Here is a 26,651-nt window from a genome sequence, read left to right on the forward strand (position 1 = left end):
ACATTGGTCACACTAAAAACAATATTCATATTTAAATGTTGAAAGACAATAGATGCGGGATAAGTCTCTTTAATAGGTGTTTGCATCAGTTGTTATATACATTAGTCATTGCTCATGGTCATTGCTCATGGCCAGACACAGCACTTGCAGCCATCATCGTAGACAGATCCAGCTCCACAATTCCTCACATGGGTGATGCCACCTGCGCACATGTAGAAGCTGTTTCTGTCGTCAGGGTGGGGGTACAGGCCATCGGGTTTGCCGTTACAGAAGCCGGACCCTGGGGCATGGGTCGTGGTGGTGGTGGTGGTTGCAGCGGTAGTGGGTGGAGAAGCGGTGCTAGCACCAGGTTTGGGGGTGGTGGTAGGAGGGAGTGGGGGCAACTCTGAATGGTACAGCAAGAGATAAGTTTGTGATTGAAGTGAAACATTTTGGATTGACTTGATCCTGGCAGCGTCAGCGTTTCCATTTACCAATATTGAGAAGTTTTCGTAGATGAGACAGAAGAGGATGGTTGCCGGCCCCGCAGAATCGTCCAGCAAAGTCATCCAAGTCCAGGGCCCACACGAATGCACCGCCATACTTCTGCTCCTGCAGGTAACGCACCTAGTGGGACGGACGGAGATAGAAACAGGTCCGATGGGCAGGCAGGTAGGTAGGTCAAACGTTTTCCAGCAAACGGCAACCTACTTTGTTCTCGTAGCTTTCCCTGGTGTCAAATCCCACCCACTCGTTGTTCTTAGTGGCGTAGGGAACCTTCTGGTCTTCGATCCATTGGACGGTAGTGTCCTTGATAAAGCCACAAATCTGAACCACAGACAAACAAGAAAGTGAGCTTCTACGCTGCTGTTGTATTCAATTCAACTGGCACTTTTGTAAATGTCGCATGTTGTTTACGGTACCTCGTAGTAGGCCCAGAATCCAGCTTCACGTGTGAACGGACCAGCTGACGCAGGTCCGCTCGCCGGGGCTCCGACTCCAGTGTCTGCCGACGTCAGACGGAAAGTACGACCGTAGGCGGCAAAACCCATCCTCAGTTTCTCCACAGGGGTGCCGTTGTCTCGCCAATACTTCATGGCGTAGTCCTAATGGATGGAGCGTTTTGAAGAGTGTACTAGCGCCACTGGTCAATTTACTGTGGCTTACGGTGTTAAAGTAGATGAGATCTCCAAAGTCCTTTGAGCCACGGAACAGAGGGCTGTTGTGACCAGTGAACTGCTCCCAAGTTCCGTGGAAGTCATAGGTCATCACATTGATGAAGTCCAATTCCCTTAGTCAAACAGAACGAGGCTCACGTCGTATGGAGTTTTGCAAGCGGAACGCCAATGCACTTACTTGGCAATCTCGGCAATCTCATATCCTCCATCAATAGTCCCCTTTCCAGCAGACACCGCAGCAGTCACCATGAGCTGAGCGTTACCCGTGCTCTTGGCCTCTGCAGCATAGGCTTGAACAAGTTCCTGAAAGAAGGAACGCCCAGACGTTATGTATATATTACGTACGTATATGACGTCGAAGCGACTGGATCGGTACGATCAAAAAGTGAAGGAAGAGGTGTGGCCAATGCCCATACCCTGCAGAGCAAAGTGAACCTCTGCTTGTCCTCTGGGGGGCTCCCGCGAGCTCCGGGGTATTCCCAGTCCAGATCCAGACCGTCGAAACCGTGAGTCCTCAGGAACTTGATTGAAGATTGAATGAATTTCTGACGGTTGGCTGCTGTGGACACCATGATGGAAAACCTAAAGAGATGTCAACGTTGATTCGAGAGATGTGTCAAACATTTCGGCCGCGCATATCTTGAAATTGACATGACAACATTCGTCAATGATTTGTACTAAATACTCCTTTTGGCAAAAAATGACGACTCACAACGTCGACAATCCTATCTTGAGATTTTGAAATTGAGATGACAACATTCGTCAATGATTTGTACTAAATACTACTTTTGGCAAAAAATGACGACTCACAACGTCTACAATCATATCTTGAAATTGAGATTGGTCAATGATTTGTACTAAATACTACTTCAGTCCAAAAACGACTCACAACGCACGACACCGCTTGCCATTGGTACCACGATATGGGCAGCCCAGCCCGCAACTTATCAGTCAAGGTTCAAACGTTACTACTCACTGTCGTGAACCAAAGTTCCATCCGCCGACGGCCAAGAGAGTCTTAAGATGAGGGTTCCTGCAGATAGCAAGGTAGTGAGTGCGTCATCACAACCGTACATATTCAAGATTCAAGAGTTTTTTATTCGCCATGTTTGAGCGTGCCAAACAAGGAATTTGACTTCGGTGTGACATATTCACTAACAAAGCATGGAAAGAGGCTTTGAGTGACTTTGCGGTTTCAACACTGCACTTACTTGGTCTTCAGGTTGTTGAAAGATTTGTACAGAACGTCATCATTCCACTCGTACGTAACCAGTTCATTGTTGGAGTTGATGATGGAGAAGGCATAGATAAGGGTGGTACACAGGTAGGGGTCCACATCTTGCGGCATGTATTTCCCCTGACCGGGTCTATACTGGGACCAGTTTGTGAAGTAACACACCATTTTGGTGGCACATCCTACGTGGAATTAAACAAACACACACAGAGTTGAATGGGAAGGATTTCACAGCCTAGAAGACAAAAAAGCAACGTGCTTACCCAGCTGGCATAGCACCAGACACAAGCCTATGAACATAGAGACATAGTTACAATGGTGAACATAAAGAGATGTGGAACTTGACACAGATCTGATCATCGGGATACCTGCAAGTATGGTAAGCCTGGTCATCTTGATTTGCTGCTTTATTCAGCACGAGTTGACGACTGGGTTACTGTCAAAGAATCGGAAGCCTGTTATTCGCCAGAATCCAGGAAAAAGAAAAAACAGAGATTGTTTTGCTTGCTAAACTCACTCACCGTGGGACCGGATGAGAGACCCAAAGAGCAGCAGCGAAGCCGGTCTTTTATACACACAAAGGAAGTGGAGCACAGGTTGTAAAAGTCATTAATATTAAGACGTATTTTGATAAGAAGATGCAAGTTTGAAAAACACCTCGACAATTATTGACCAGATATACAACTCTTTAACGCTGCACTTCAGATAATCTACATTGAAGTTCAGTGAGCATCATGTGTTGTTATGTAACGTAGGTGACAGAAAAACAACGAGTGTCTGTAATCCATTAGCCTCGCCGTTCATTTTATTGCACTGATTAGATGTATTGCCAGTGACTTCATTTTTTCCTTTCACTATATTGCTGCTTCAGCATTTTTAACGTACGACTTGAATTGAATCATGAGCAACAATAAAAAGACTAGGTATGTTATAGTCTATTTAGAAGATTGAGCTTCAGCAGTACATTCAGTCCAGTCACAGCTAGTTTGAAGATGGTATTTGTCTGCCACAGCACCCAACGGCCCTACTCCTCCGACGGCCAAACGTGACGCCTTTCGGAACCAAACAGAGACTGTCCGAGGAGAAGCGACAACGTGACTTCAACGAGCGGGCCCGTCCGCTAACACCCCTGCAAGCGGGCCAAAATGTGGAGTTGGCTGCCAAGAGAGAATAAGGGAGGAATGAAAGGAAAGGTCGTCGAGCGAGGTCTTAGATCATTAACGCAGACCAGGGATTCCTTGGGAAGGAATGGTGCGCATGTGTGAGGGAGGGAGGGAGGCCATTGTGTTAGACCAGGGGTGGGCAAACTACGGCCCGCGGGCCACATCCGGCCCACGGGACCGTTTAATCCGGCCCGCCAACCCTGAATTAATTGTATTATTAAATTTTTTGTTGTTGTCATTTTGCCTGCAATGACTGCGTTTCCCCAGTAGATGGGGAACCGCTCGCCTGCGCATTTACTACCGGAAGCCGTGTCAGAAAGCTCGGTGCACACTCACAAGTGCGTGTACGTACGTACTCAGTACGTACTCAGTAGTACGGACATGGCGCACTCGCGCTCTATTTGTATCAGTCCCGAATTTAGAGCGTGGGCTGTGACGACAGCATTCTTGTAATTCGCTCGCTGAGCTTTCAGATACAGTTTTACGCTAAAGCCACCCACAAACCTTCCCCTGGAATCCTTCCATTAAAATGAGTGGCCCGAAGAAAAGAAGTGAGTGCCGAATGTTAAAAGAGTGGCCAATTTGGCTCGACGTACGCGACGTGACGTTCAGCCACATCAACCCGTCACAGATCGAGGTAAACGGATCTCTCCTAAGAATTGCCACAACAAATTTTACTCCAGACTATGATGCACTAGCAAAAAAGGGAGACCAACAACACTGTTCCCACTGAAAATGAAGGAGAGGCTCTCAAGTTTGTTGTAAAAAAATGCATTTTGAATATGATTTGTACACATAGCAGGGATTGAAACTAGCGACCATTCTCATTTTCAAACAATGCAGGATGCTCAAGGACATTGATGCACCCACCACCTGTTTGCGACTAATCTTAACCTGTAAAGTTCTTAAGGCTTACTTTAAGGAAGTGTTTCCCGTTTCCTCACCTCTGTTACCAGGTGTTTGTGAGTTAAAACTCTGCTCTGATGTTCAGATACCCCTCACCGTGTTGCCGTTTTGATTACTTTATTTGGATGTATGCTTTCACCGATTCTTCAAGATGATATATTTGGTCAGAATGTTTGCTGTTTGATGTGATCTCATAAGATAAAAAAATTTCATTAATCTGACCTGCAGGCACTGAAGTGATGGAGACTGTTATTCATAATAATAGTGTCGTATTTGATGAGAATCACTGATAGCAGTTTTTTAGTGATTTTTTTTTAATGCTGTTAATAAATGCATTTGTTTTCAAAAAACTTGTTTGGAATATCCATGCTTTACTACCTACTAAAGGCCAAAATCTTTTATGCAATGACCTTTACAGGTCGCTTATATTACTTCACACAAACACTACGTCCATCTGCTCCTGGTTCGGCCCTCCGGTCCAAATTTAGAACCCAGTTCGGCCCGCGAGTCAAAAAGTTTGCCCACCCCTGTGTTAGACACACGTTAGAAGATGGGTGGTACACAACTCAACGATATAGCTGTAGCTTCCCACTCAGTCGGGACGCATGTTATGTGACAGCTTCCGGACGAGCGTCCCCCCCTCCCCCGGCGGCGGTGGCCTAAGCGTTTACACTTGAAGGGTCATTGTTCAATGTTCCTGTGTGCAGTCAGTGTTCAAAGTAAAAAGAAAATGCCTACGTTAATGTTATGTAAAATGTTATCAACGCGATAACAAGAGATAACAAATGTTGTATGGGAAAAGGGATCATGAATGTTGTACAGTGGAGCCTCGGTTTTCGAACGTCCCGGTTCTCGAACAAATCGGTATTCGAACAAAAAATTCGAGATTTCTTCCCTTCGGATGTCGGACGAAATTCGGTTGTCGAACCTCGCGAGATGAGCCGAGAGGACCCGCATGCCAACTGACTCCGTTCGTTATTACGTTCTCGTTACTCTGAGGATTGCATCAACTCGAATCATGCCTCCAAAGGAAGCAAGGGGGAGCATGCAGTACAGCCATCCTAAAACTTTGTGTGTCTTGACACATGAAGGGATTGACAATAAAGCTGACTTTGACTTGACTTTGACTTTGAAAACACAAAGACGCGCCTAAAGCAATGCGACACTGGGCGCCCGGCGCGCTGCGGTTGCGCGATCGGACTAGCGGACCAGCTCAGTGGCCTAGTGGTAGAGTGTCCGCCCTGAGACTGGAAGGTTGTGGGTTCAAACCCCGGCCGGGTCATACCAAAGACTATAAAAATGGGACCCATTGCCTCCCTGCTTGGCACTCAGCATTAAGGGTTGGACTTGGGGGGTTAGATCACCAACTGATTCCCGAGCGCGGCACCGCTGCTGCTCACTGCTCCCCTCTCCCCCAGGGGATGGATTAAAATCACACGGGGATGGGTTAAATGCAGAGGACAAATTTCACCACACCCAGGTGTGTGTGTGACGATCATTGGGACTTTAATAATAAATTTTTTTAATTTAATAAATGAAGCTCCCTGCGCACTGAGGTCCACTTAAATTTTGGAAAGTACATTAGGACTTTAAAAATATTTTCTAAATTTTAGCGACCGCTCTGTCACAATCATGAGACCAGCGCGGTGCAGTTGCGCGGTCGGCGGCGCGCATCGGTTGCGCGTTCGGCGGTGCGCTGCAGTTGCGCGATCGGACAAAATTAAGCTCGCTGCGCACTGATGTCCACTTCAATTTTGGAAAGTACATCAGGACTTTAAAAATATTTTCTAAATTTCAGCGACGGCTCTGTCACAATAATGCGACCAGCGCGGTGCAGTTGCGCGGTCGGCTCCGCTGTATTTTCAATAATGACAGATGATAAAGTATTGTAGCAACTTAGAAGATAGTTAGAGTTCTGTAGTTAAAGCGCTACAAGCCCACGCACGACTTACCGACGTCGTCTCAAACGCTACTCACGGAGTCGTGTGCGTCTCAGGATAAAGAGATGTTCTTGAATAGTCAACTTTATTATTGTAGTGTATTTGACATGTAAACGGAAAATAGAGCGCTTCAAATCAAAATATCTGACGCAGCCGCAGCTATTGCATAAATATGCAAGTGGCAACAACAATCTAATTAGACTGACAACTAGACTGGGCAACGATGACCCAATCAATCGAGGTGTGCAAGCCAGCCTGTTATTAAAACGGTCTCTTCAAACCACTTTTTATTTTCTACTCATGAGAGACATACCTTCCACATTTTCCCAAAAGTGCTGCCTTCAGGGGCGGGGAACTGAGAGCACTCCGATGCTACAGTAATGAGATCTTGGAATTGCTGAAAGGAAAAAAGATTCAAGTCAATATGTGCTGCGCTGCGCCAGTGTCAAGTCAAAACAAGGAACCTTGGCAAGAACGCGCGCACTTGGTTCTATTTGAATTGAGCTTTCTCCGTTACCATGCGTACGTAGGTAGGTACGCCAGTGAGTACACTGTGCAGCAAGCACTACTAACTGTTTGGAGTGAGTATTGCAAACATTTGGAAGCTCTCCGCAGGAGCATCTTTTCGACACGAGCTCCTCGAGTTTGTTTGTTGCTTCGACACGAGCTCCTCGAGTTTGTTTGTTGCTCATATCTATCTATCTATCTATCTATCTATCTATCTATCTATCTATCTATCTATCTATCTATCTATCTATCTATCTATCTATCTATCTATCTATCTATCTATCTATCTATCTATCTATCTATCTATCTATCTATCTATCTATCTATCCATCCATCCATCCATCCATCCATCCATCCATCCATCCATCCATCCATCCATCCATCCATCCATCCATCCATCCATCTATCTATCTATCTATCTATCTATCTATCTATCAATCAATCAATCAATCAATCAATCTATCTATCTATCTATCTATCTATCTATCTATCTATCTATCTATCTATCTATCTATCTATCTATCTATCTATCTATCTATCTATCTATCTATCTATCCATCTATCTATCTATCTATCTATCTATCTATCTATCCATCCATCCATCCATCCATCCATCCATCCATCCATCCATCCATCCATCGCAGAAGAATATCAACAAAGTCTGCCACTTGGCTGTCGATCAAACGTTAATCAAGGAAAAAGCCGCGTACGTTTGACCTGCATGTCGTGACGTATGTTTTCCACGCAAAAGCTGATGTTGAAACTACAAGAGTTGAGGCTCCACGTCGGCTGCTGGTCGTCTATGTGAACATCTAGACGCCAACATATTTTCCAAAGGTCTACTTACTGCATGTTGCGTTTCCTTCCATTTTAGATGGATCCCTTTGGTGTTGTTATGAGCATATAACAGAAACTACACTACCCAGCATGCCACACTGATGTTGCACATGCTCAGGAGCGCCGCTACGTGGCGGTGAGCGATTCAAGACTACAGTTAACACACCCACTCTCCCGCTTCGTCTGCGTTTTTGAAGAATAAGCCAGACGACAACACACCTTTGGTGACTAGAGAAGATCATCAGCAAGTCTAATGAGACGTGATGTTATTTTGCAAAGATACTTAAATCCGTGCTTTGAGTTGTTCGATGGTTTCCAGGTGTAGTGGGTAACAGCAGATGGGCGGGCCATGAGTTTCACAAGTTGAGGTCAAAAGACATAGCAATAAGTGGGGTCGCAGTACAACAGGTTTCCCGCAGAGGGCGCCAATGCTCTATAGTTGAGTGGGTCCTTTCATAGTTTGTGATCGTCGATGTTCAAGTTTGAAAATCAATATCTGCTGCGGCAGTGTCACCTTGGCAAGAACGCGCGCGCTTGGTTCTATTTGAATTGAGCTTTCTTGTTTACCGTGGGCAGGCACGCCAGTTCACATGTTTTTTGTTTAGCACCCGTTTTGGCGTGTGCATGCATGCGAGCGGGTTGCACTACATGCGGTACATGGGCAATTTGATCGGAGCGGTAAAAAGTTTTCTAATGAAGTTTTCGAAATATTTCTTTGGGAATTTTCCTCTTTGCACATAGCAACATCTTGGACCGACCAGAAATGAAGTTTGGAACGATACGTACTTATTACACCCTGCTGAGTTAAAAACGAGAGCGAGCCAGGGAGTTGCGCGTTTGGAGCCCGCTTACTGCGCAAAAGTCTGCGAGCCTCATAAGTGCTTGGACGATGAAGATGAAGGAAGGAACGAACGAATGAATGAATGAATGAATGAAGGAGTCTACGACAGGTCGATGTATAACTTTGCGTTTACTTCATATTGCAAACGTTCTCCCAAAGACTCCATTGGAAGCATTGTGTTTCAAGGCCAGTTGCAGCACTTGCAGGAGTCCCAGTAAATGAGACCAGGCTGGCAGCGGTGGAGGTAGGTGTTTCCTCGGAAGCACTGGAAATAGGTGCTGGTATCAGCCGGGTTTTCGTACAGTCCGTCAGGGCGGCCGTGACAGAAACTCAGGATGGGGTCCCTGGTGGTGGTTGGCGCCGGGGTGGTGCTAGGCTTAGGGGGGAAGCCTGTAAAGTCACGCACACGTACGTAAACGACAACTCGTTCTCTGTGAGTGGAAAACGTCTCAAAATTCACCCATGGACAGCCTGAGGTGGTTGATCAGCGGATACGAGCCGGCCGAACAGAAGGCCCCGGAAAAGTCGTCCATGTCCAGAGTCCACACGTGAGCGCCTCCCAGGTTCCTGGATGTCATCCACTCCACCTAAAATAGGATCGGCGTCAAGATGACACCAAGACGACGTTTCCAGCTCCCTCACAATGCTGTGGTTACCTTTGCTGAAAAGCTGCGCTGGTCATCATAGCCAACCCAAGAACCGCCGGAGGTGGCGTACGGAACACTCTGTTCATCGATCCATTCAGCAGAAGCACCGGAGAGGAAGTCGCACACCTGACAAAGACGAATCCAACCATCCAACCATCAGCTCGCTCCTTGTTGCATCCATCGTCCCACAACTTGATCCTTTATTGTAAACGGCTCCGAATGACGTGTGAAATATTTTGCTTTCCAAAAACCCCCCAACATATTTTCACCTCATAGAAAGCCCAGAAACCAGCAGTGCGAGTGTACGGTCCGCCTTCAGCCGGTCCGTTTGTCGGCGCTCCCAGGCCAGTAGCGGCGGTGCGAAGGCGGTAGGTTCTTCCGTACGAAGGCAAGCCCAGAAGCAGCTTCTCGGACGGTGCTCCCGAGTCCAGCCAATGGGACACGGAGGAGTTCTGGACAAATGATTTTTCAAATGAGGGTCGCAAGAATAAAGGCCACGCATGCCCACTTGCGTTTGTTACTTACGACATTGTGGTGAATGTGGGAGCCCGAGTCGCCAGAACTTTGGTACAGAGGGCTGTTGTGTCCCGTCTCTGCCTCCCAGTGTCCGTGGAAATCGTAGGTCATCAGGTTGATGAAGTCCAGATGTCTGTGGGTTTCTCTTATTATTGCTACGACTGCCTGGAATGACTACGACCTTTGTGGCTTTGAAGCGTTACCCAGTAGTCAAATAAGAGGAGCGTGCTGCCTCCAACTTACGGTGCAATCAGGTTGACCTCGTAAGCTCTGTCAACGGTGGCGCGGATGGTAGCGACATTGGCTGACAGCAGAAGCTGAGTCTTCTTGGAATCCCTGGCATCATTCTCGAAAGCCGCAACCAACTCCTACACAGCACGGCAGAGCAGAGCAGAGCAAATCAGTTACTAAGTGCACATCTATGGTTTGGCTGCAGGCGGCCGTCGTTTTTGCACGAGATGAGAAAAAAAGGGCTCTTCAAACCTTGACCAGCAAAGTGAACCTCTGCTTGTCCTGCAGAGGGCTGCCGTTGTGTGCCGGATATTCCCAAGCCAAATTGAGCCCATCAAAGTTATGGCTTCGCAGGTAGCTGATGGCAGACCGGATGAAGGCGGCGCGACTCTCTGGCCTGGCGACCGTGCCGATGAATCTGGCAGAGAAAAGCGTGAGCCCGCGACGGGAACCTTTTTGGATCACGCCTTCCTTCCACCACTTACGGGCTCATGCCGTTGACCGTGCCTCCGACCGACAGCAGGGTCTTCAAAGCCGGATTGCTAAGAGATGAGAGCAACGTGATTGATTGTCTTCAGGGATTCAAAGGAGCCGAGCGGATGCTCGACGTGAGTAGACGGACAACAGAGCGTAAAAGGCGTCGCTCGCTCACATGTTTTTGAGGTTGTTGAGGGTGGCGTACTGCTGATCGTCGTTCCACTCGATGGGAACGATTTGGTTGAAGTTGTTGATGGTGGCCAGTGCGTAGATGACGTGTGTGCACAGGAAAGGGTCGACGTTGTCTGAGGTGAACTTGCCTTGGCCGGGCCTATACTGAGCCCAGTTGGTCATGTGACACACCAGCTTACTGGAAGTAGCTGAGGAAAGGAAGGCAGAAGCCAATCGAGAGTTGATCTTTTCATTGAAATCAATGCAAATGAAAACCATAGCGGTTATTGTCGACGGAGCATTTCAGCTTTAGCCAAGGACAAAACTATCTTTGGAAGTTACATTGACAAGGTGAAAGAAATATTCATTGCTGCAAATTGCTTGCTTCCTTCCTTCCTTACCTATGTGCAGAACTAGGAGGAGACCCAGAGCTGCAGAAACAAAAGCAAGCAGGGTGGATTCAGATGTGAAAAGTATCTTTTCATGATACACTTACAAACAAAATGGTGCCTATTTCTTTGCATGATAGCACGACTTTTGAATTTGAATCAAAAGAAATGAACATATTTACCTGGAAGGAGCTTTGCCATGGTGTCGTCGTTTGCGCAGCCAATCCGCCAGAAAACTGCAATGACAAATGAAAGGGAAGAAGACAATCATCCAAATCAAAGAAGAGTAAACAAAAAAGATTGAAGCTGGAGAAAATGGACATGACAGTCCTTGAATAACATATTTACACGTTCAAGTTGAGATACCACCAACTCTTCCTTACCTTCTAGAGAGGATCTGAAGAACCACTACCGAATTTGGCAGCTTGGCTCAAATTTATATCTTGCTACTAAATGGATGGTGTCAAAGTGCAAATGATAAAGCCCAGTGGGCGTCTTTTCGAACGAATATGTATCGGCCCAGCCTGCCAGCCTGCCAGCCTGCCAGCCAGCCAGCCAGCCAGCCAGCCAGCCAGCGCGCCTCAAGGTCAGACAAAGGCTTAATCAGTCATGGTATTTGCGTCCAGGAAATCCAAATGATTGATGATGGCAGCTCCCATTTCAAGGGATATCATTTAAGGACTCATAAAAGGCACACAAGTAGAGTCATACAATCACAGCATGTTTATTTCATCATATTGAAACAATTTCAAGCCGCCTTGACATTTTTCATCATCTCTTTGAAAAAAGCTGAAAGGCAACATTATTGCAATTTCCTCTTTTTCTACGGCTTGGTTGCTTGCTTGCTTGTCAAACCTAGCTACCAGTAAATGGAAATACTACCATACTAAAGGAAGGCATTGGGAAATGATGTCTTTAAGCACGCACGCATTTGCAACATTCATGTTTGAGCCAGTCAGCAGTTCTGGCGTGTGTGTGTGTGTGTGTGTGTGTGTGTGCGTGCGTGCGTTGGGCCAAATGAAGACCTTCAAATGTCCATACGTCCAGCTCACTTTGTCAGCTGCCTGCGACCCTCAATGGATGGATGACATCATCCTTATCATTACAAGAACACATTTTGAAACGACGTGTGCACCGACACATTTGCCGTACCACACCGCCATGTTTGAAAGATTAAAAAGATCTTTTTAAAAAATGGGCAAATCTGCCGTGGTCCGCTATCGTGTATCAAAGATGAATTTTAGTTGGATTATCAGAGAACGTTCCAAATAGTCACTGCACTTGACTTTTCCCGTCCAGTGTAATAAATGTGACAAAGTTTTACATAAGAGCTGATAGAAGCTGACAGGATTACAATGAGGGGGGATAAATGACATTGTTAACGGCGTCATCGCTGTAGGTATCATAAAAGCAGATGCAGTAAAAGAAAAGGCATGACACTAGCGTTTTTAAAATGATCATCAAACAATAGGGACCATTGAGGAAAAATACAACGGATTGTCTTGGACAGCTCCATCCACCCCAAAACAAACAAACCAGTCAATCGATCATTCTAGATACTTTTTTCATCCGACCAGTGACATACATGAATAATTACACATGGCGGCCGGTGACTTTGATGCAGGCAGCTTTAAGAGGCTTCACAAAATGATTTCATGAGAGCATTTTGGAATTGCCTTGCCCAATTGATACGGCAAGATGACCCTCATGCTTCCGTTACCTCAAGGAAAAAAACAAGGCGGACATGAAAGAGAAGTGGCTCTGTAGTCATTAACAATTGGACTCTTAAGAAAAGATCCCGTGAAGCCAAGCTGTGGTGGTGATCCACAATTCTGTGGAATTGCAACTCATTTTCAACAATGTTTACATTTACAATGACACAACTAATGACTTTTGAATGCTGTGCTGGGACCCAAACGCTAAACCTTTTCTAACACATGCTGACACCCCAATGTGTCGGAAGGTGAAAACGCTCCCGCTGCTTTGAGACGTGCGTGGTACCAATGCATGACTACACATTCACCCTCCTACTACTTGAACACAGATTATTATTTTTTTTTTTTACCCGTTCCAATCCAACCCGAACGAAACGGAGACATCGGAAGTGTTCACTTGAAGTTCATCAATGAAAGAGCTGGGCCTGACACAACGCTGAGGAGAAACACGGCAACCGGCAGGTGGAGCGAATGACCGGAGACACTCGCCTTGTTCTGCACCATCATGCCGGTTCCTGAAAAAGACATGAGTGAATATCACACCGCTGCACTTTGACAGTCCCTCGTTCTAACAAAAGAGCACATTGGCAGAGCCGAGTCAAAATCGATGAGCACCTCCGCAATCCAGCACAAAATGTGCGCTCGCTTCACTTCCAGATCAAATGCGTGGCTGCGGTTTCGAAATCGAATCCAGATGTGGATACGCAAATGTTTTCAATCCAAAATCTGCAAAGTCGTGACGAAAAAATGATTCACCTGAGTCCCGCGAGACGATAATCTCGTGCGCAGGTCCGTCCCCACCTTCACCCCAGGATCGAAGTTCCAGTACGACGTATCCGTTCTTGTCTTTGGGCAGGGGCAGGTTGACTGACGTCTTGGCCACGTCCAGGACCTTCAAAACGCTTTGCCCCTCATGCTTGTACAGAACCTGTCCGAGTCACACGTTTGGTTAGCGTCGAGCCCAACTTGTTGCAAGTTACGCAGCTCCTAAGACTGCTATTCATTTGACGGCAAGTGTGCCAAAGAAAGCCGCTTTGTGCAAAAGCATATGCAACGTTGCTTTGATGTCTATTTGACATGATTTGAAAATGATTTTCCTCCCATTCAAATATTTGACAAGCATTTACTAAATGAAAATGTCACTTTATCTGACTGAGCCCTATTCCTTTTATTCGGATGAACTTTGATACGTGCTTTTTATGACTCCCCAAAACAAAAGATCAATCTGAAGGAGGGTTAATAATAAAATAGGAATTAATAATTAGCTATGGTTTTTTTTTGTTCTCCTAACAGACAGATTTATTGTTACGATCCAATCAAACAAGAGTGTCTTGCACAAGGTATACAGTACTATATGCGCTCCAAAGCTCAAAGTACAAGAGAGACATTTCTGCTGCCATCAGATCATTGTGGCTTTTTTTCCCCGTTTCAGGCTTGGCAAGCAGGTATAGAGGCTACACTTGGCCTTGTTTACAGTATGAACTATGGCCAGACACAATGTCAAAAAAGTCTGCAAACAAGACTCACTTTGTAGCCGAGTACCGCCGACTCATTGTGCATGGCCTTCACGCGGTCCCATCGCACAATTACCCACGAAGCGTCCGTCCGCCACGATACATTTGCTGGGGCCCGGTTAGGAGCTGAAGGAAGAAGCGACTTACTATTTGAGTTGAAAAGGTCTCCGCCCGGCCCCGCCCCGCCCGACGGATTGGCGCATTTCCCTTATTTATCTATGGCATAATTTTTGCAATGAGGCCATTTTTGCAGCTTTGACTGTCCCTCGCCGCTACCTACGTGGTTTCCTGGTGGTGACGGTGGATCGCGGCGAGGGTGGCCCGGTGCCCGCGCTGTTATACGCCAGAACCGCAACGTGATAGCGAGTGCTGGGACGTAGTCCGGACACCCTGGCTGTGCTTTCGAGTCCTGCCGTGCGCACTCGATCCGCTGCCGCTTCCCGTTCGTGCTGGCGCCAGTAGCGGATCTAAACAGACATTGTCGCAACGTTTGTCATAATACTCCAATAGTACAAAGAGGAAATGTGAGAGTATACATTGATCAGGTGAGGGTCGGGAAAATAATCCATATTCAAGAAAAGGCAGTCAAGCAAGCATGAGGTCACCTCATATCCTCTCAGGATCCCGTTGGTGTTGGCTTGCAGGACGGGCTCCCATGACACTTGGATCTCAAAAGCTGTCAGCGCACTGACATTTATGCTTAGCGGTCCAACTGTTGGCTCTGTGAACCAAGGATTCATAGATAGAAATATAGTTATGTTAGAAGGTGAAAATGTTGTCGTGTACAAAGCCTTCCTTTTCCATAGGAAAACAGAGCCGCACGTTCATGGAGTTGTACAGATAAAGAGGTGAGAGAACATTAGGACGCCCCCTGTCGGTCATTACTTAGAACATCATTCATGTGTTTTCATTTGAATATCAATGACAAACAAAAGGGAAGGATTGTTGTCAGCAAAGCCTTGTTTAAAATGACACCATTTGTGTGAAAAGATCAAATCCATCCAAATGAACCAACCTTCCTCAGCAGAGTGGACGACAGCAATTTGGCTGAAGGGACCTTCGCCCCTGCGGTTAAAGGCTTTGATTTTCACCTCAAAGGGGCTGTATGGCGTCAGAGTGGCGTTGTAGAACACATAGCGCGACGACTCCACAAAAGGTACGCGCGCTTGCGTCCACTGTGATGACGTGTCTTTCTTCCTGAACGCCAGGAGGTAGCCAAAGCTGTCACCGTTCTGGTATTCTCTGGCCATGGGCTGGAAAATTAAGCAGAAGAAGACCCAGGGTCGGTCGGCAAAGCCAGTCCCACCCGCTTTCCCACCCATGGCGTGGCGTGGCGTGGTGTGGTGTGGCCTGGCGTGGCCTCCACCTACTGTCCATGTGATGATAAGTTCATGGCGATCTCCTCCTCCACCCCCGAGTCCACTGGGTGCCACCGACGGAGCTGCAAAGCACATAGCATTTTGCCACCATTTGGCTCGGGTCATTGATTGATGTCAGCTCACCTAACTGCTGCGTGCGGATGGTATGCGAGGGCGCGCTGGGCTCGCCGCTGCCCAGGATGTTGCTAGCGATGACCTGAAATTCATAATCCATCCAGGGCACCAGCCCAATCACGTAGGCCGACTCGGCGTTGCCCTCGATGTTGACTGGCTCTGGTTTGAAAATGAAAGGAGTTTGTTGATGGATCCATGGATAGATGCAGCCAGCCAAATGTCAAGTCAATGGACAACGTCGTTTGTTTTCCACACCGGTCCGCAAGCGCTTCCACGCGGGCGTCAGAGAAGATCGGCCCACGATGACGTAATTGCCGATGGGACTGTGGTTGTCGTAGCCGCGACTCCACCTCAACTCCGCCGACGTCTCGGCCACATTTCTCACCAGTAAACCGCCGGGTGGTCCCGGGGGCCCTAAAACAAACATAAGACACATACATGGCAGCCAAAGTACTGTCAAGTCCCATTTTCATTCATTTGACCGTTTGGCCAAAAGAAATGTTGCCAATGAACGATGGTCATTTTTGTACGCGACAGGAGAAGGCAGGTTGCATTTTACCTCGTACCACCAGTTTGGCTGTAGCGGAGGCGCTGTCCACCACAGTTTGAGCGCTACACGTGTAAGTGCCCGCCTGACTCAGCCGAGCGTTAACGAGGAACAGGTCTCCGATGGTTTCCTTCTACATGGGGACAGCAAAATCAAGAACATCATCTTCCTGTTTACTGTTTATTAAAGAAGGATATCACACAACAAGCTATTTTCCATCTTTTTGAAAGCCAGTTTGGTGGCGGCTCTCCAAAGTAAAAGCCGACCACGTATCCGAAAGCTGGATAATTGCAAGAATACCTGTTAATTGTTGGACAATGTTCAGTTCAACAAGTGATGACTCAAAATGTTCTCCATTATTTTTCTCATTGAATGGATGAATTTTGCATCGTCTCTCTCTCTCTCTCTCTCTCTCTCTCTCGCTCACCCCCTCTACTCGACGGTACGGCCCCGTGGAGTCCTCCAGGTCCAGCAGAGCCCCATTGAGGGCCCAAGTGAAGGTCAGGTCCATGGTGGGATCATGAGAGGCGTGACACTGCAGGGTCACGTTCTCACCTTGATTGATGTCGGCGTTGGACGGAGCCAATGTGATCTTGGTAGCATCTGGGGGTTGTTCAATCAATATTGGACTTGACCGATATTGGAGACTAATTTGGGTGTGTGCAAATGCTACCTCTGACAGACAAGTGTCCCGTGCTGTTAGCTTTGCCCAGATAATTTTCAGCAAAGCAAGTGTATTTGCCTTCATCTGCTCTGCTTATGTTGGTGATCCACAAGACTCCGTCGGGAGTCACCGTCACCCTGTTCAAAGACAATCAGAAGAAATAACAACACGGTACCATGACATGTGACACAATGAAAGAATCGGCTGCATCGATTTGATTGAATGTGCATTCGACTCATTGTCCACACTTTTGTTATCAAGCAAAGGATCCATCCATCCATCCATCATGAAGAAATGGCCTGAATTGTTTTTTTCTTCCCCTTCTCCGTATACCTGCTACTGTTGGTGAGCAACTCGGTCCCTCGACTCCAGAAGAGGCTGGGCTTGGGGGCAGCTCGCGGGCGACATTCAATGCTCACTCGTCCCCCTCTGGCTGCAGGGATCAGTTTTCGCACTGGGTTCGATCGGAAGTCTGGAGCCTGAACTGCGGACGGACAAATGGCGCAGCGCTTTAGCTGAACAAAAGAGTCTTCCAACTTTGAGTCTTACCTTGGACTCTTAGCTCAGCGGTAGAGTAGATTGTTCCATGCTTGTTCTCAGCAACGCACTGGTACATCCCAGAATCCTCCAGAGCCAGGTTGCTGATCTTCAGACGAGCGCCATTGACTTCTACTCTGTCCTGGAGAGTTAGAAAGAAGGTTAGAAAGAGATTTTTATTTTTTCTTACAAGACTAATTATAAATGATTCCGGATTCATTTTTGTCTTGCTTGACGGCACAATGTTCTTTTATTCCGAGCGCCGTGTCTAAGCCTAAGCAGACAAAACACAGAACATAATGGTATGAATTTTCTTTTGCACCTGCGTAGTGAGCGGCTGTCCGTTGCGGAGCCAGCGAATGGAAGGTCGCGGTTTCCCGGCAGCCACGCAACTCCAGTGAAGCTCAGAACTTATTTCCACTTCAGAGTCACTCATCACCTGCAACCAGTCTGGCTGAGCTGAAGCACACACGCGCACGCACACACACACACACACACACACACACAAAGAGGAGGCCATGTGTCAAACCACAGCGATTGACTGCAAATGGAAAAAAAAAAAAGGCTGAGGAAAAACCTTGCACGCTGATGCGGCCCTGATACACATCGACTCCCTCGGAATTGCGGGCTTCGCACTCGTAGACGCCCTCGTCGTCAAAGGACAGATCTGGTAGGATCAGGGTGGGACCCTCCACGCTAGAACCCGCCTTGGACGGCATGAGTCCATCCACCTTTTTCCATCTCAAATTTGGGACTGGACTACATACAGAAAGAAAAGAGGAACCGTGAAAGGACGAGCATTTTCTCACCAATGTGGTCACGTGACCGAGAACCGGTGACCCTGAATGTGCTGTCAGCAAAAAGCCAGGCAGGCCCCTCCGAATGCGCCACTTTGAAACTTACTTTCCATAGGCGAAGCACTCCAAGTGAGCGGCGTGTCCGGCAAGGGCGTAGGTCTCGGCCGGGAAGCGCACTTTGATGATTGGAGCCCACTTCTTTGGATTGGCTGCAGTCAAAGCGGCGCATGACTTTCATTTTGTATCATCGCCATTCCCGCGTCTTACCTTCAGGTAGTACGGTGAGTTGGTTGGCTTTGCTGAAGGTACTTTTGGTACTGATGTCCATGTTGATGGTCGTGAAGCAGAAGTAGTTGCCCGTGTCATTGATCTCCGCTTTGGCAAGGTAGAGGTTACCCGTAACCTGGGATACAAACCAGCGGCCGGCATCTTTCTTGATGAAGTTTGGAAACTCGTTGAGGAGCCACCGGTAGGACAGAGCTGCAAAAAAAAGGAGGCAACGGTGTCGGTTGGGACCACTCGGCCGTCCTTAATGGCTAAAAGGCTCAACCATGACATTACCTGGGTAATGTGGAGGCGGCTGACAAGCCAGGAATGACCCCATGCCTTCATAAGCCGTCTGAGGACTCCTGCTGTCAGGAGGAAAGTCGTGGAGGTCTAAAAGAAGGAATCCAAAAAAAAAGATCATTGACTACATGACAAAGATTTGGTCCTGTCATTGATTGACTTACAGCCAAATTTGAGGTTCGCTGCTCTGCTGATGATAGTGCCACAGCGGTTGATGGCCAGACACTGATAAGAACCCGTGTCTCGTGCCGACTCGGGTCTGCCGATGGCCAAGTTACCGGCGACCATGCTATAACGGAGGTCTAAACCCAGCGGAACCTCGCTACCGTTCACCAACCACCTGCGTGTCAGAGAGAAATTGAAAGAAAGATGGCGTACGAGAACACTTTGAAAGGTTCCGCCAGGTATTACCTGTAGGAAGCAGCTGGACTTGCCCTGGCCTGACAGCTGAGAACTACCTTGCCTTCACTCAGGCCTTCGGGGTAGATTAGACTGCTTGGCTGTTCTTCAAAGACCGGCCCGCTATCGTGACCAGACACACACACGTCTCCACCTGCAAAAAAAAGGAAAAAATGATGAGGCCATTCTGGGAATCAGCAAGATGAATAAGAGGCTAGAGATGCCCACAGAGAAAGAAACAAATGTCGTATTTATGTGTGTGATTGCATCAACTTGCCCAAAGCCTGAAGTGGAAGTGAGCTGAGGAGCAGTAGGCTGAAGAAAAGCTCCATGGTCTCCATCCACTTCACAAAGAGATTAGGTGCAGTCCAAGTCAAGTCTGCGAGACCTGTTTATGCCTACAAACGGAACAAATGAAAGGCAGGTTCCATTTAGGTGATTGAAGCAACCAGGCTTTCCAAAAAAAAAAAAAAAAAAAACGTGATTAGTCAGTTAATTCAAGAAGCACTTCATCACACAGTCAAAGGATTTTTCCCCCCCATAAATGACGTTTTCAAAACAGCACTTTTCATCCACACATCCATTCAACTGCTTATCGTCTCTACATGAGAATTCAAGATTACATCACATTACCTGTTTTTGTTTTGGTCAAGAAACGTATTAGAAAGACATTTGTAATATGAGTTTCCAAAGGGCGGCCAGGATGTAAGCTTTTCGATCGAATGCCCAGTAAACGAATACGATAACAATACAAAAGTGGTCAGAAAGCAGGTTGTGCGGAAGATAATTGGTTCCCAAATGTGCTTCGGCATTAATAACGTTGCTTCATCATAATTTCTCCGGCAGTGATGATGACACAATAGGCAGCACTTATAAACAATCACGCTCGCTCCATCAATCGTTTGAAAACGTTGCAATCAACTGGTCTGCATTGTCCCTGCCTGCCTGCCTGGCTGCCTGGCTGCAATAACCCTTCATTTAAGTTTGAAGCAACGTTCGGCAACACGCATTGGTCGATAAAACGCGTCTTGCGGGGAAAACACGGATGGATGATGGGCTTCTGCCCGAGCTCTGACGCTGCTGCGTCAAGCTCAGCACATCCTCGTGGAAACGCAAAAACAAAGCCAGCAAGCGGTGCAAAATGTGGCAAATAGGAAGAAGTATATCTATCTATCTATCTATCTATCTATCTATCTATCTATCTATCTATCTATCTATCTATCTATCTATCTATCTATCTATCTATCTATCTATCTATCTATCTATCTATCTATCTCTATACGCATGAAGGCATGGCGTTTACCTTGAAGCCCGCCGATGCAGCAGCAATGATGAGAGCCGCGCAGGGCTAATTAGAAGGCGTTCATTCCCTTGTCAAGGAAACCCAAAAGAGTCTTTGGATGGACACGATTTTGTCCTGCCTGCCACATTCTACTGTCGCGATCCGCTCATCCCATCCCATCCCATTCTTTTCCGCCTGCCCCCTTGCTTTTCTTCGCATCCCTTCTTTATTTCCATCACTGACAAGTTGTCGTCAATAACAAAGTGCCGCTTACTTCCGGTACTGTCTGTTTTACAAAGTAAAGCCAAATCGTCATTTTGTGCCACTTCTGGTACTTTCTGTTTTACAAAGGAAAACAAAAATCGTCATTTTTCAAAAGTTTTTTTTAGATGCTAAACCCTGGGTGGACTGCTAGGTGCTGACAAGAAATGTATGTTGTGCTTAAAGCTATCTATATATGTCTACATTACGAGTAATATTTGGTGCAAGAAAGTGAATAGGTTTTAAGAAAGGAATCTGATGTCTGAAAAAGTGTTGGGATGGCCGAGCTTGTCATGGAGCGGATGGAGCAGGGCGACCAAATGCAGCTTGGATCAGCTCGGTTTATTGAAGGGAACGAATTAACAGAACCGGCAAACTGACATGACTTGACAAAACAATAACTGAACTGACTGACTGACCGAGACGTAAGACAAGAAAACAACAGGACATGGAGACATCAAGACATAACGACGACAACAACAGGAACCAAAAAGACATCAAGACAACAACACAATGATCCAACCGGAAGTGACACGCAGACAGAGCTTACATACGCGACAGGTAACGAGAGAGAGAGGCAGGTGACTGTGATTAGTACATCGATTGAGAGTGGACACAGGAAGGGAGGGGCGAGTACACACACGCACACACGCACACAGACAGACAGACAGACAGACAGACAGACAGACAGACAAAAAGAAAAAAAGAAAAAAAGAAAAAAAGAAAAAAAGAAAGAAAGAAAGAAAGAAAGAAAGAAAGAAAGAAAGAAACCATGACAACCTAGACACAGTAACACGGCTGGGGACGAGACGTGACAGAGATGACCCGAGACGACCTTGTCTGGTCATATTGTGCATTGATGAAGGCTGAGAGAGCTGTGTCACATACAGATAGATGGCCTGCTGCATGTGTAACCTGACTCAATGTTGCCAGTCTGCTCAATCTTCCGAGGGACTGTCACACAGCGGTAGAGAGAGACAATGACTGTCCGATTGGCTGCTCCAGTCTTCATTTGGATGTGGAGTTTGCATGCTTTCCAAAAATGTGCATGGCAGGTTCATTGGAAATGAAATGAAGCACCATTGGAAACCCAAAGTGACTGCAAACATAAGAAAATGTAGTGTGGATGATGAATAAAGATCACTTTAGGGCTGAAATGCCAATTAAAAAAAGATGTGCTTCTTTTCGCTTCCACCCCCTGCTGAGCTTGTGTTCTCCTCCACCGCATCCGTCGTGTGTCAGATAGACAGAGCATAAACAGGACTATTCCCTTGTGTTTGGCTAAAGTGTCCATTCAGTGAGGCGCATCTAATCATGTGGCACTGCAAGCATGGAGCGCTGGAGAACAAGCCCAGAGGTTTAGCTTATCGCTCCAAAAAAACAGGAGAATTAGCTCCATCATAAATGACATGCTTAAGGAAGTTGGATATCGATCGATCATATATACTGTATATTTAGTTTCTAAAACAGCGGTCCCCAACATTTTTAAGCACCGAGGACCGGATTCTTGTCAGACAATATAATCAAGGACCAGCTTTTAAGGTGTGGCGGATAAAGACAACGAAATAAAATCATCTAAAAGCAATAGTATTATGGTGCCGCAGGAAAGGAGACGCAGGAGGTGTGTCGCAAAAGACTTGACTGAGAAGGAGGAATAGAAAGAACAACAACGGAAGTGCGTGGCTATTTACTCTTACCTATTTCAAAGCAATGACCAAGCAGGACACCGCAAACAATGCTCTGTGACTGTCCAACTAGTTTTAGTTTGGGGGAAGAAAATAAATAAATAAATACGAATGTCATTTTCAAAAGTTTCGTACATTTTGAAACCATTTTTTCGCTATTTCGTCCAAATAAATGTGGAACAAATGAAGTTATCCTTAGCTATAGCCACTATTTATCATTAGGTTTGTGCCTACTTGTTTTTGTTTTGTGTCGCCTACTTGTATGTCTCGTCACCGTGGGATGGAGGAAACGGAATTTCGGTTTCTTTGTGTGTCTTGACGTATGAAGGGATTGACAATAAAGCTGACTTTGACTTTGAAAAAAAAATTAGCGAGAGGCCAAAAGACGACAGATTTGAATGTGGAGGCTCATGTGAGGCCTGACCACAAACACACACAAATATTGCGGGCTTAACAGTACACGGAGTCAGTGGTGCAAGAATCAATGGGACAATGTCCTTGTCAAGAAATATAGCTAATCATCTGAGTGTGAGGAGGCTATGCGAGTTTGCAAAGCCCCCACTTCCCTTGGGGATTCTACCCTGACTCTTAAATGAGCTGCTCCGCCGCATATGCACATTAGCCAGATGCCAGCAGCAGAGAGCCATTAGCTCATGTCACATTGACACCACCCACCCCCGGCAGGGAAAGCAAGGAGGCAGGGAAAGCAAGCAGGCGGGCAGGCCAACCCTAACCCTAACCCTGCCCCCAAGCACCCTTTGCAACCCTAAGCCTTCTCCTTTCCACTGTCTTCTTCAGTCTGCAAATTCCCTGAACCAGCAGCAATCAATATGAATGCAGTTTCAAAGACAGTGGCAAATGCTTTTAGGACATGCAAAGATTTCCAAGCATCATCCAATGTCAATCATCATCAAAAAGCACAACATAAGCACATTTGCATGCTGTGTCAGTCATTTGTATTCTTTTGATAATGAGAATATTTCGGTGGAAGAGAGGAGGATACGGCACATAGGCATCCACAATGAGGTGAAAAACATCATTTGACATTGGTTTTTCTTATTCAGCTTTTTCAGGATGAGCAGTAGGAGCGGCCACCAGGGCCCGACCGAGTCGAAGTCTTCATGTCTGCAACCAAAGATCTTAAGACGCATGAATAATTTAGTCTTCCGAGATTGAGAGTACTTTGAAGCCCCTCCTCCAGGTCTGCCCGGACAGTAGAAACCATGACAAATGCTTTTGTGCGAGACATTGGATTTTGCTTCATTGACTACTCAACATAACAAATGACAGACGGGGGGGGCGCAAACATTTAGAAGCGGGTCGAGCTCACGTCCTGTTAATCGGCTTTCCACACATCAGACAAAGAAGGGAATAAATGTAATGGACATTTCAAAATAATTGGCTACTCCAGCTAATTGACACAGATGAAGATTAATACATATTTCTGTCAGGTTGAAAGAAAAACAACTGACTAAGACAGCAAATAGAAATACAATCTATGACCGCTTCAGTGCTAATAAAAAATCCTTTTAAATATGTGTGTGTGTGTGTGTGTGTGTGTGTGTGTGTGTGTGTGTGTGTGTGTGTGTGTGTGTGTGTGTGTACTGATGCTCTACACCAGGGGTGCCCAAACTTTTTCAGCTCGCGAGCTACTTTTGAAATGACCAAGTCACAAAGATCTACCCACTAAAAAAAAAAAAAATTTTTTATATATATATATATATATATATATATATATATATATATATATATATATATATATATATATATGTCATCGTGAAAAAAAAGTCCTACTCCCATTCCCTATGAAAGTGATACTTCTTACTATGGCCAGCTGCCCCACTCATTTTTATACCCTTTCTTCAGTTTCAGAGAAAAAACAGGGTTCTGACAATTGGAGGGAACTCGCGAGCTAGCGTGTTTGTGTTGTGTTGTTAGCGCCGTTGTTTGTACACGCGTCAAGTGCGAAAAAAAAAAAAAGAATATCACGCGATCGACGAATAGTGGCTTGGCGATCGACCGGTCGATCGCGATTTTGCGCACCCCTGCTCTACACTTATTCACCATCCTAGTTTTTATCACTGCTATCACTGTTCATTACTGTTTTGTGGGTGGGTGTTGCGTGAAGCAACAGCAACCAGCTATTGGATGATGTCATGAAAGGGGGGTTGAGGAGGTATAATTTGACTATTTCATGAGAAATGAGATCACCATTGAGCCAAAGGTCATATAGAATCTATCATATAAATACCTAACAGTGGAAAGTTTAAAATCGCTTGTAATGGCCATTTGAAAGAAAACAAACAAACAAACAAAAGAAATATAGAACAAAGAATAAGCTTATTACCAGAGTTGTTCAGTCTGTAACGCCAACAATTTGAAGTGCATCTATAAAAAAACTACGAGTGCCACTGCCACCTACTGTAAAGGATGTGTAACTACACTTCATACTACTAAAATAAAAATATAAAGCATGCAACCCCCCCACACACACTTATTTAGAATGAACGACTTGGACAAAAGACCAGAAGTCAGAAGGTAGAGAAAAGAATATAGCTTTACTATAAAGAGGTCTTGGCTAGCAGAAGTTGCAACATCGCATCATACACGCACGCGTACATGGTGACTCCATGTTTGACTTTATTTATTTTTATTATGAAGTCGATGTTTCTTTCAAAAGCCGTTAATTGCATGTCAAAACAAGATTTGGACTCAGTGCTCTGAAGAGCATCATCAAAAAGAGAATTCATTGCAGAAAAGCCAAAGAGGCTGAAAACAATGATGTTGCAAATGTTCTATTGTTTGCAGAAATGAAGTAAAGCACAGTGGACAATGGCACATTGACCCCCCCCCACCCCCCACACTCATGAAAGGTCAGCAGGAGACAGACACTGAGAGAGAGAGAGAGAGAGAGAGAGAGAGAGAGAGAGAGAGAGAGAGAGAGAGAGAGAGAGAATGAGCACAACTAAATGACAAAGAAAAGTCAGAATGGATGATTCTTTCTCTTTTGCCAGTTGTCTTTCTATGAGCTATGGCTGTGAGTATTTCCTTTTTTCAGTAAGCTGCTGAAATATTTGCACTTTGAATTGGAGCCTGGGCTTTCATTCCGAGCTCAGGACGATGGCAATCAGTGTTTTTGTTCCAAGGATGAGATCATTCATTATTTAAAATTGGACCACTCCTGCACTCTGCGGGATTTTGAGTTTCTAATCACTACTGCTACCTGAAGCCCCGCCTCGCAAAAAAATGAAATTGAACACTCCTTTCTTTGCGTGAATGCTTCTGCTTTCTCAGAGAAACACGACAACGCGCCGCATCCGCAGAAAGAGCTCAGGAAATGCAAACCTAATTCCAGTCTGAAAAACATTTGTCTTGCAAGAATACCCATTGTGAACAGCTAAAGCGCTAATCTGCTATTCATAAAACATAAATGGTCATTGTATGACATTTGATGGTGAAATCCCGTAGAGTGACTGGAATTTTCTTTTTCGTTTCCCAAAAAATCTTCTACACTCATTTTACACTACTTTTAAAATGATTCCCCCCCCCCCCCCGCACAGAAATTGTGCCACTAATAATTCCATCATGCGTCTGCTTCACCCTTCAGCTCATTTATTTATCAGTAATATTGTGAAAACGAGTGCGCTAAATATTTACTTTGCAAGTCGACTTGGTGTGAAATTTTCTTCTGTTTGTGCCACTACAATTTCAGGTTAGCTTATGCAATGGGAATAAGAGTAGCACTGAAAAGGAAATGAGTTTGAGCAAAATGCATGGTTGAACAACAGTTATGAACTCCAAAGCACCAATAAACAGCACATTACAAAGTCAAAGCAAGGAGTGAGCTGAAGTGGGCCGTGAATTTGGTTCCACAGTGCAAATGTTAGTCAAAGCTACATAACAAGGGTGCCACTCACATTTTCAAATGAGTGAGGCTTATTTGTTTGTTGGATATAGCAGAGTTTGGGGAAAAAACATTTCAATATTTACAACAGGGTGTTTTGTTTTCGGGATGCTAATGTACATAATACGTATGTGACAGATAAATTGCAAACAGCATTTTGTTTTTATGCGGACGGACATAAATGTGAATAATAAGAGTAATACAAGATGGGTACAAGAAAAGCTTTTCTCATGTACGACAACACAATTCGTTAGTCGTTTCGGCTGCTAC

General features: G+C 45.8%; 3 protein-coding genes and 1 long non-coding RNA gene across 6 annotated transcripts; 1 reads left to right on the plus strand and 3 right to left on the minus strand.

The window, feature by feature from the left end:
* Positions 1-53: 53 nt before the first annotated feature.
* On the minus strand, positions 54-7,708 carry LOC119122557 (acidic mammalian chitinase-like). 3 transcript variants are annotated; one of them, XM_037250905.1, is made up of 13 exons: positions 7,618-7,708; positions 6,714-6,797; positions 2,760-2,827; positions 2,655-2,681; positions 2,369-2,573; positions 2,134-2,190; positions 1,574-1,739; positions 1,336-1,460; positions 1,147-1,270; positions 903-1,085; positions 691-807; positions 474-606; positions 54-385 (listed from the first exon to the last, which is right to left on the minus strand). In XM_037250905.1, exons 3-13 carry the CDS (start codon positions 2,782-2,784, stop codon positions 126-128), a joined length of 1,422 nt encoding a protein of 473 aa, XP_037106800.1. In that variant the 5' UTR covers positions 2,785-2,827; positions 6,714-6,797; positions 7,618-7,708; the 3' UTR covers positions 54-125. The 3 variants fall into 3 exon arrangements, with proteins under 3 accessions (XP_037106800.1, XP_037106799.1, XP_037106801.1); XM_037250904.1 differs by lacking the exons at positions 6,714-6,797; positions 7,618-7,708 and adding an exon at positions 2,913-2,957; XM_037250906.1 differs by lacking the exons at positions 6,714-6,797; positions 7,618-7,708 and adding an exon at positions 2,909-2,928.
* A 987-nt stretch (positions 7,709-8,695) lies between these two features.
* chia.1 (chitinase, acidic.1) lies at positions 8,696-11,474 on the minus strand. The gene is made up of 12 exons (XM_037250907.1): positions 11,400-11,474; positions 11,199-11,252; positions 11,029-11,058; positions 10,632-10,836; positions 10,465-10,521; positions 10,232-10,397; positions 9,992-10,116; positions 9,758-9,881; positions 9,502-9,684; positions 9,242-9,358; positions 9,046-9,172; positions 8,696-8,975 (listed from the first exon to the last, which is right to left on the minus strand). Exons 2-12 carry the CDS (start codon positions 11,215-11,217, stop codon positions 8,767-8,769), a joined length of 1,362 nt encoding a protein of 453 aa, XP_037106802.1. The 5' UTR covers positions 11,218-11,252; positions 11,400-11,474; the 3' UTR covers positions 8,696-8,766.
* Positions 11,475-11,720: 246 nt separating this feature from the next.
* Positions 11,721-20,783, minus strand: cntn2 (contactin 2). Its single transcript, XM_037250878.1, has 23 exons — positions 20,553-20,783; positions 19,527-19,647; positions 19,262-19,403; positions 19,015-19,190; positions 18,845-18,940; positions 18,551-18,763; positions 18,390-18,492; positions 18,064-18,245; positions 17,809-17,945; positions 17,499-17,628; positions 17,283-17,433; positions 16,959-17,086; positions 16,713-16,888; positions 16,298-16,418; positions 15,994-16,152; positions 15,748-15,897; positions 15,616-15,686; positions 15,261-15,498; positions 14,851-14,966; positions 14,526-14,712; positions 14,259-14,371; positions 13,488-13,659; positions 11,721-13,246 (listed from the first exon to the last, which is right to left on the minus strand). The coding sequence occupies exons 2-23, from the start codon at positions 19,588-19,590 to the stop codon at positions 13,125-13,127; spliced, it is 3,147 nt and encodes a 1,048-aa protein (XP_037106773.1). The 5' UTR covers positions 19,591-19,647; positions 20,553-20,783; the 3' UTR covers positions 11,721-13,124.
* LOC119122567 lies at positions 16,815-25,714 on the plus strand. Its single transcript, XR_005097912.1, has 3 exons — positions 16,815-16,827; positions 25,286-25,292; positions 25,432-25,714. It is a non-coding gene; the product is annotated as an uncharacterized LOC119122567 (long non-coding RNA).
* Positions 25,715-26,651: the final 937 nt, after the last annotated feature.

Source organism: Syngnathus acus, chromosome 5 (genome assembly GCF_901709675.1).
Source record: "Syngnathus acus chromosome 5, fSynAcu1.2, whole genome shotgun sequence".
Lineage (NCBI taxonomy): Eukaryota > Metazoa > Chordata > Actinopteri > Syngnathiformes > Syngnathidae > Syngnathus > Syngnathus acus.

Excerpts from the sequence above, each read along its gene's own strand:
- LOC119122557 (XM_037250905.1), bottom strand. The coding sequence starts at position 2,784 with ATGACCAGGCTTACCATACTTGCAG. Across the intron at positions 2,191-2,368 it reads TTCAACAACCTGAAGACCAA|GAACCCTCATCTTAAGACTC; the intron begins GTAAGTGCAGTG and ends TGCTATCTGCAG. Across the intron at positions 1,086-1,146 it reads ATCTCATCTACTTTAACACC|GACTACGCCATGAAGTATTG; the intron begins GTAAGCCACAGT and ends TCCATCCATTAG.
- chia.1 (XM_037250907.1), bottom strand. Across the intron at positions 9,359-9,501 it reads GTTTCTGGGCTTTCTATGAG|GTGTGCGACTTCCTCTCCGG; the intron begins GTGAAAATATGT and ends CGTCTTTGTCAG. Across the intron at positions 9,173-9,241 it reads AGCGCAGCTTTTCAGCAAAG|GTGGAGTGGATGACATCCAG; the intron begins GTAACCACAGCA and ends ATCCTATTTTAG.
- cntn2 (XM_037250878.1), bottom strand. The coding sequence starts at position 19,590 with ATGGAGACCATGGAGCTTTTCTTCAGCCTACTGCTCCTCAGCTCACTT. Across the intron at positions 18,941-19,014 it reads AGCGAACCTCAAATTTGGCT|ACCTCCACGACTTTCCTCCT; the intron begins GTAAGTCAATCA and ends TCCTTCTTTTAG. Across the intron at positions 16,153-16,297 it reads AGCCAAACTGGTGGTACGAG|GGCCCCCGGGACCACCCGGC; the intron begins GTAAAATGCAAC and ends TGTTTGTTTTAG.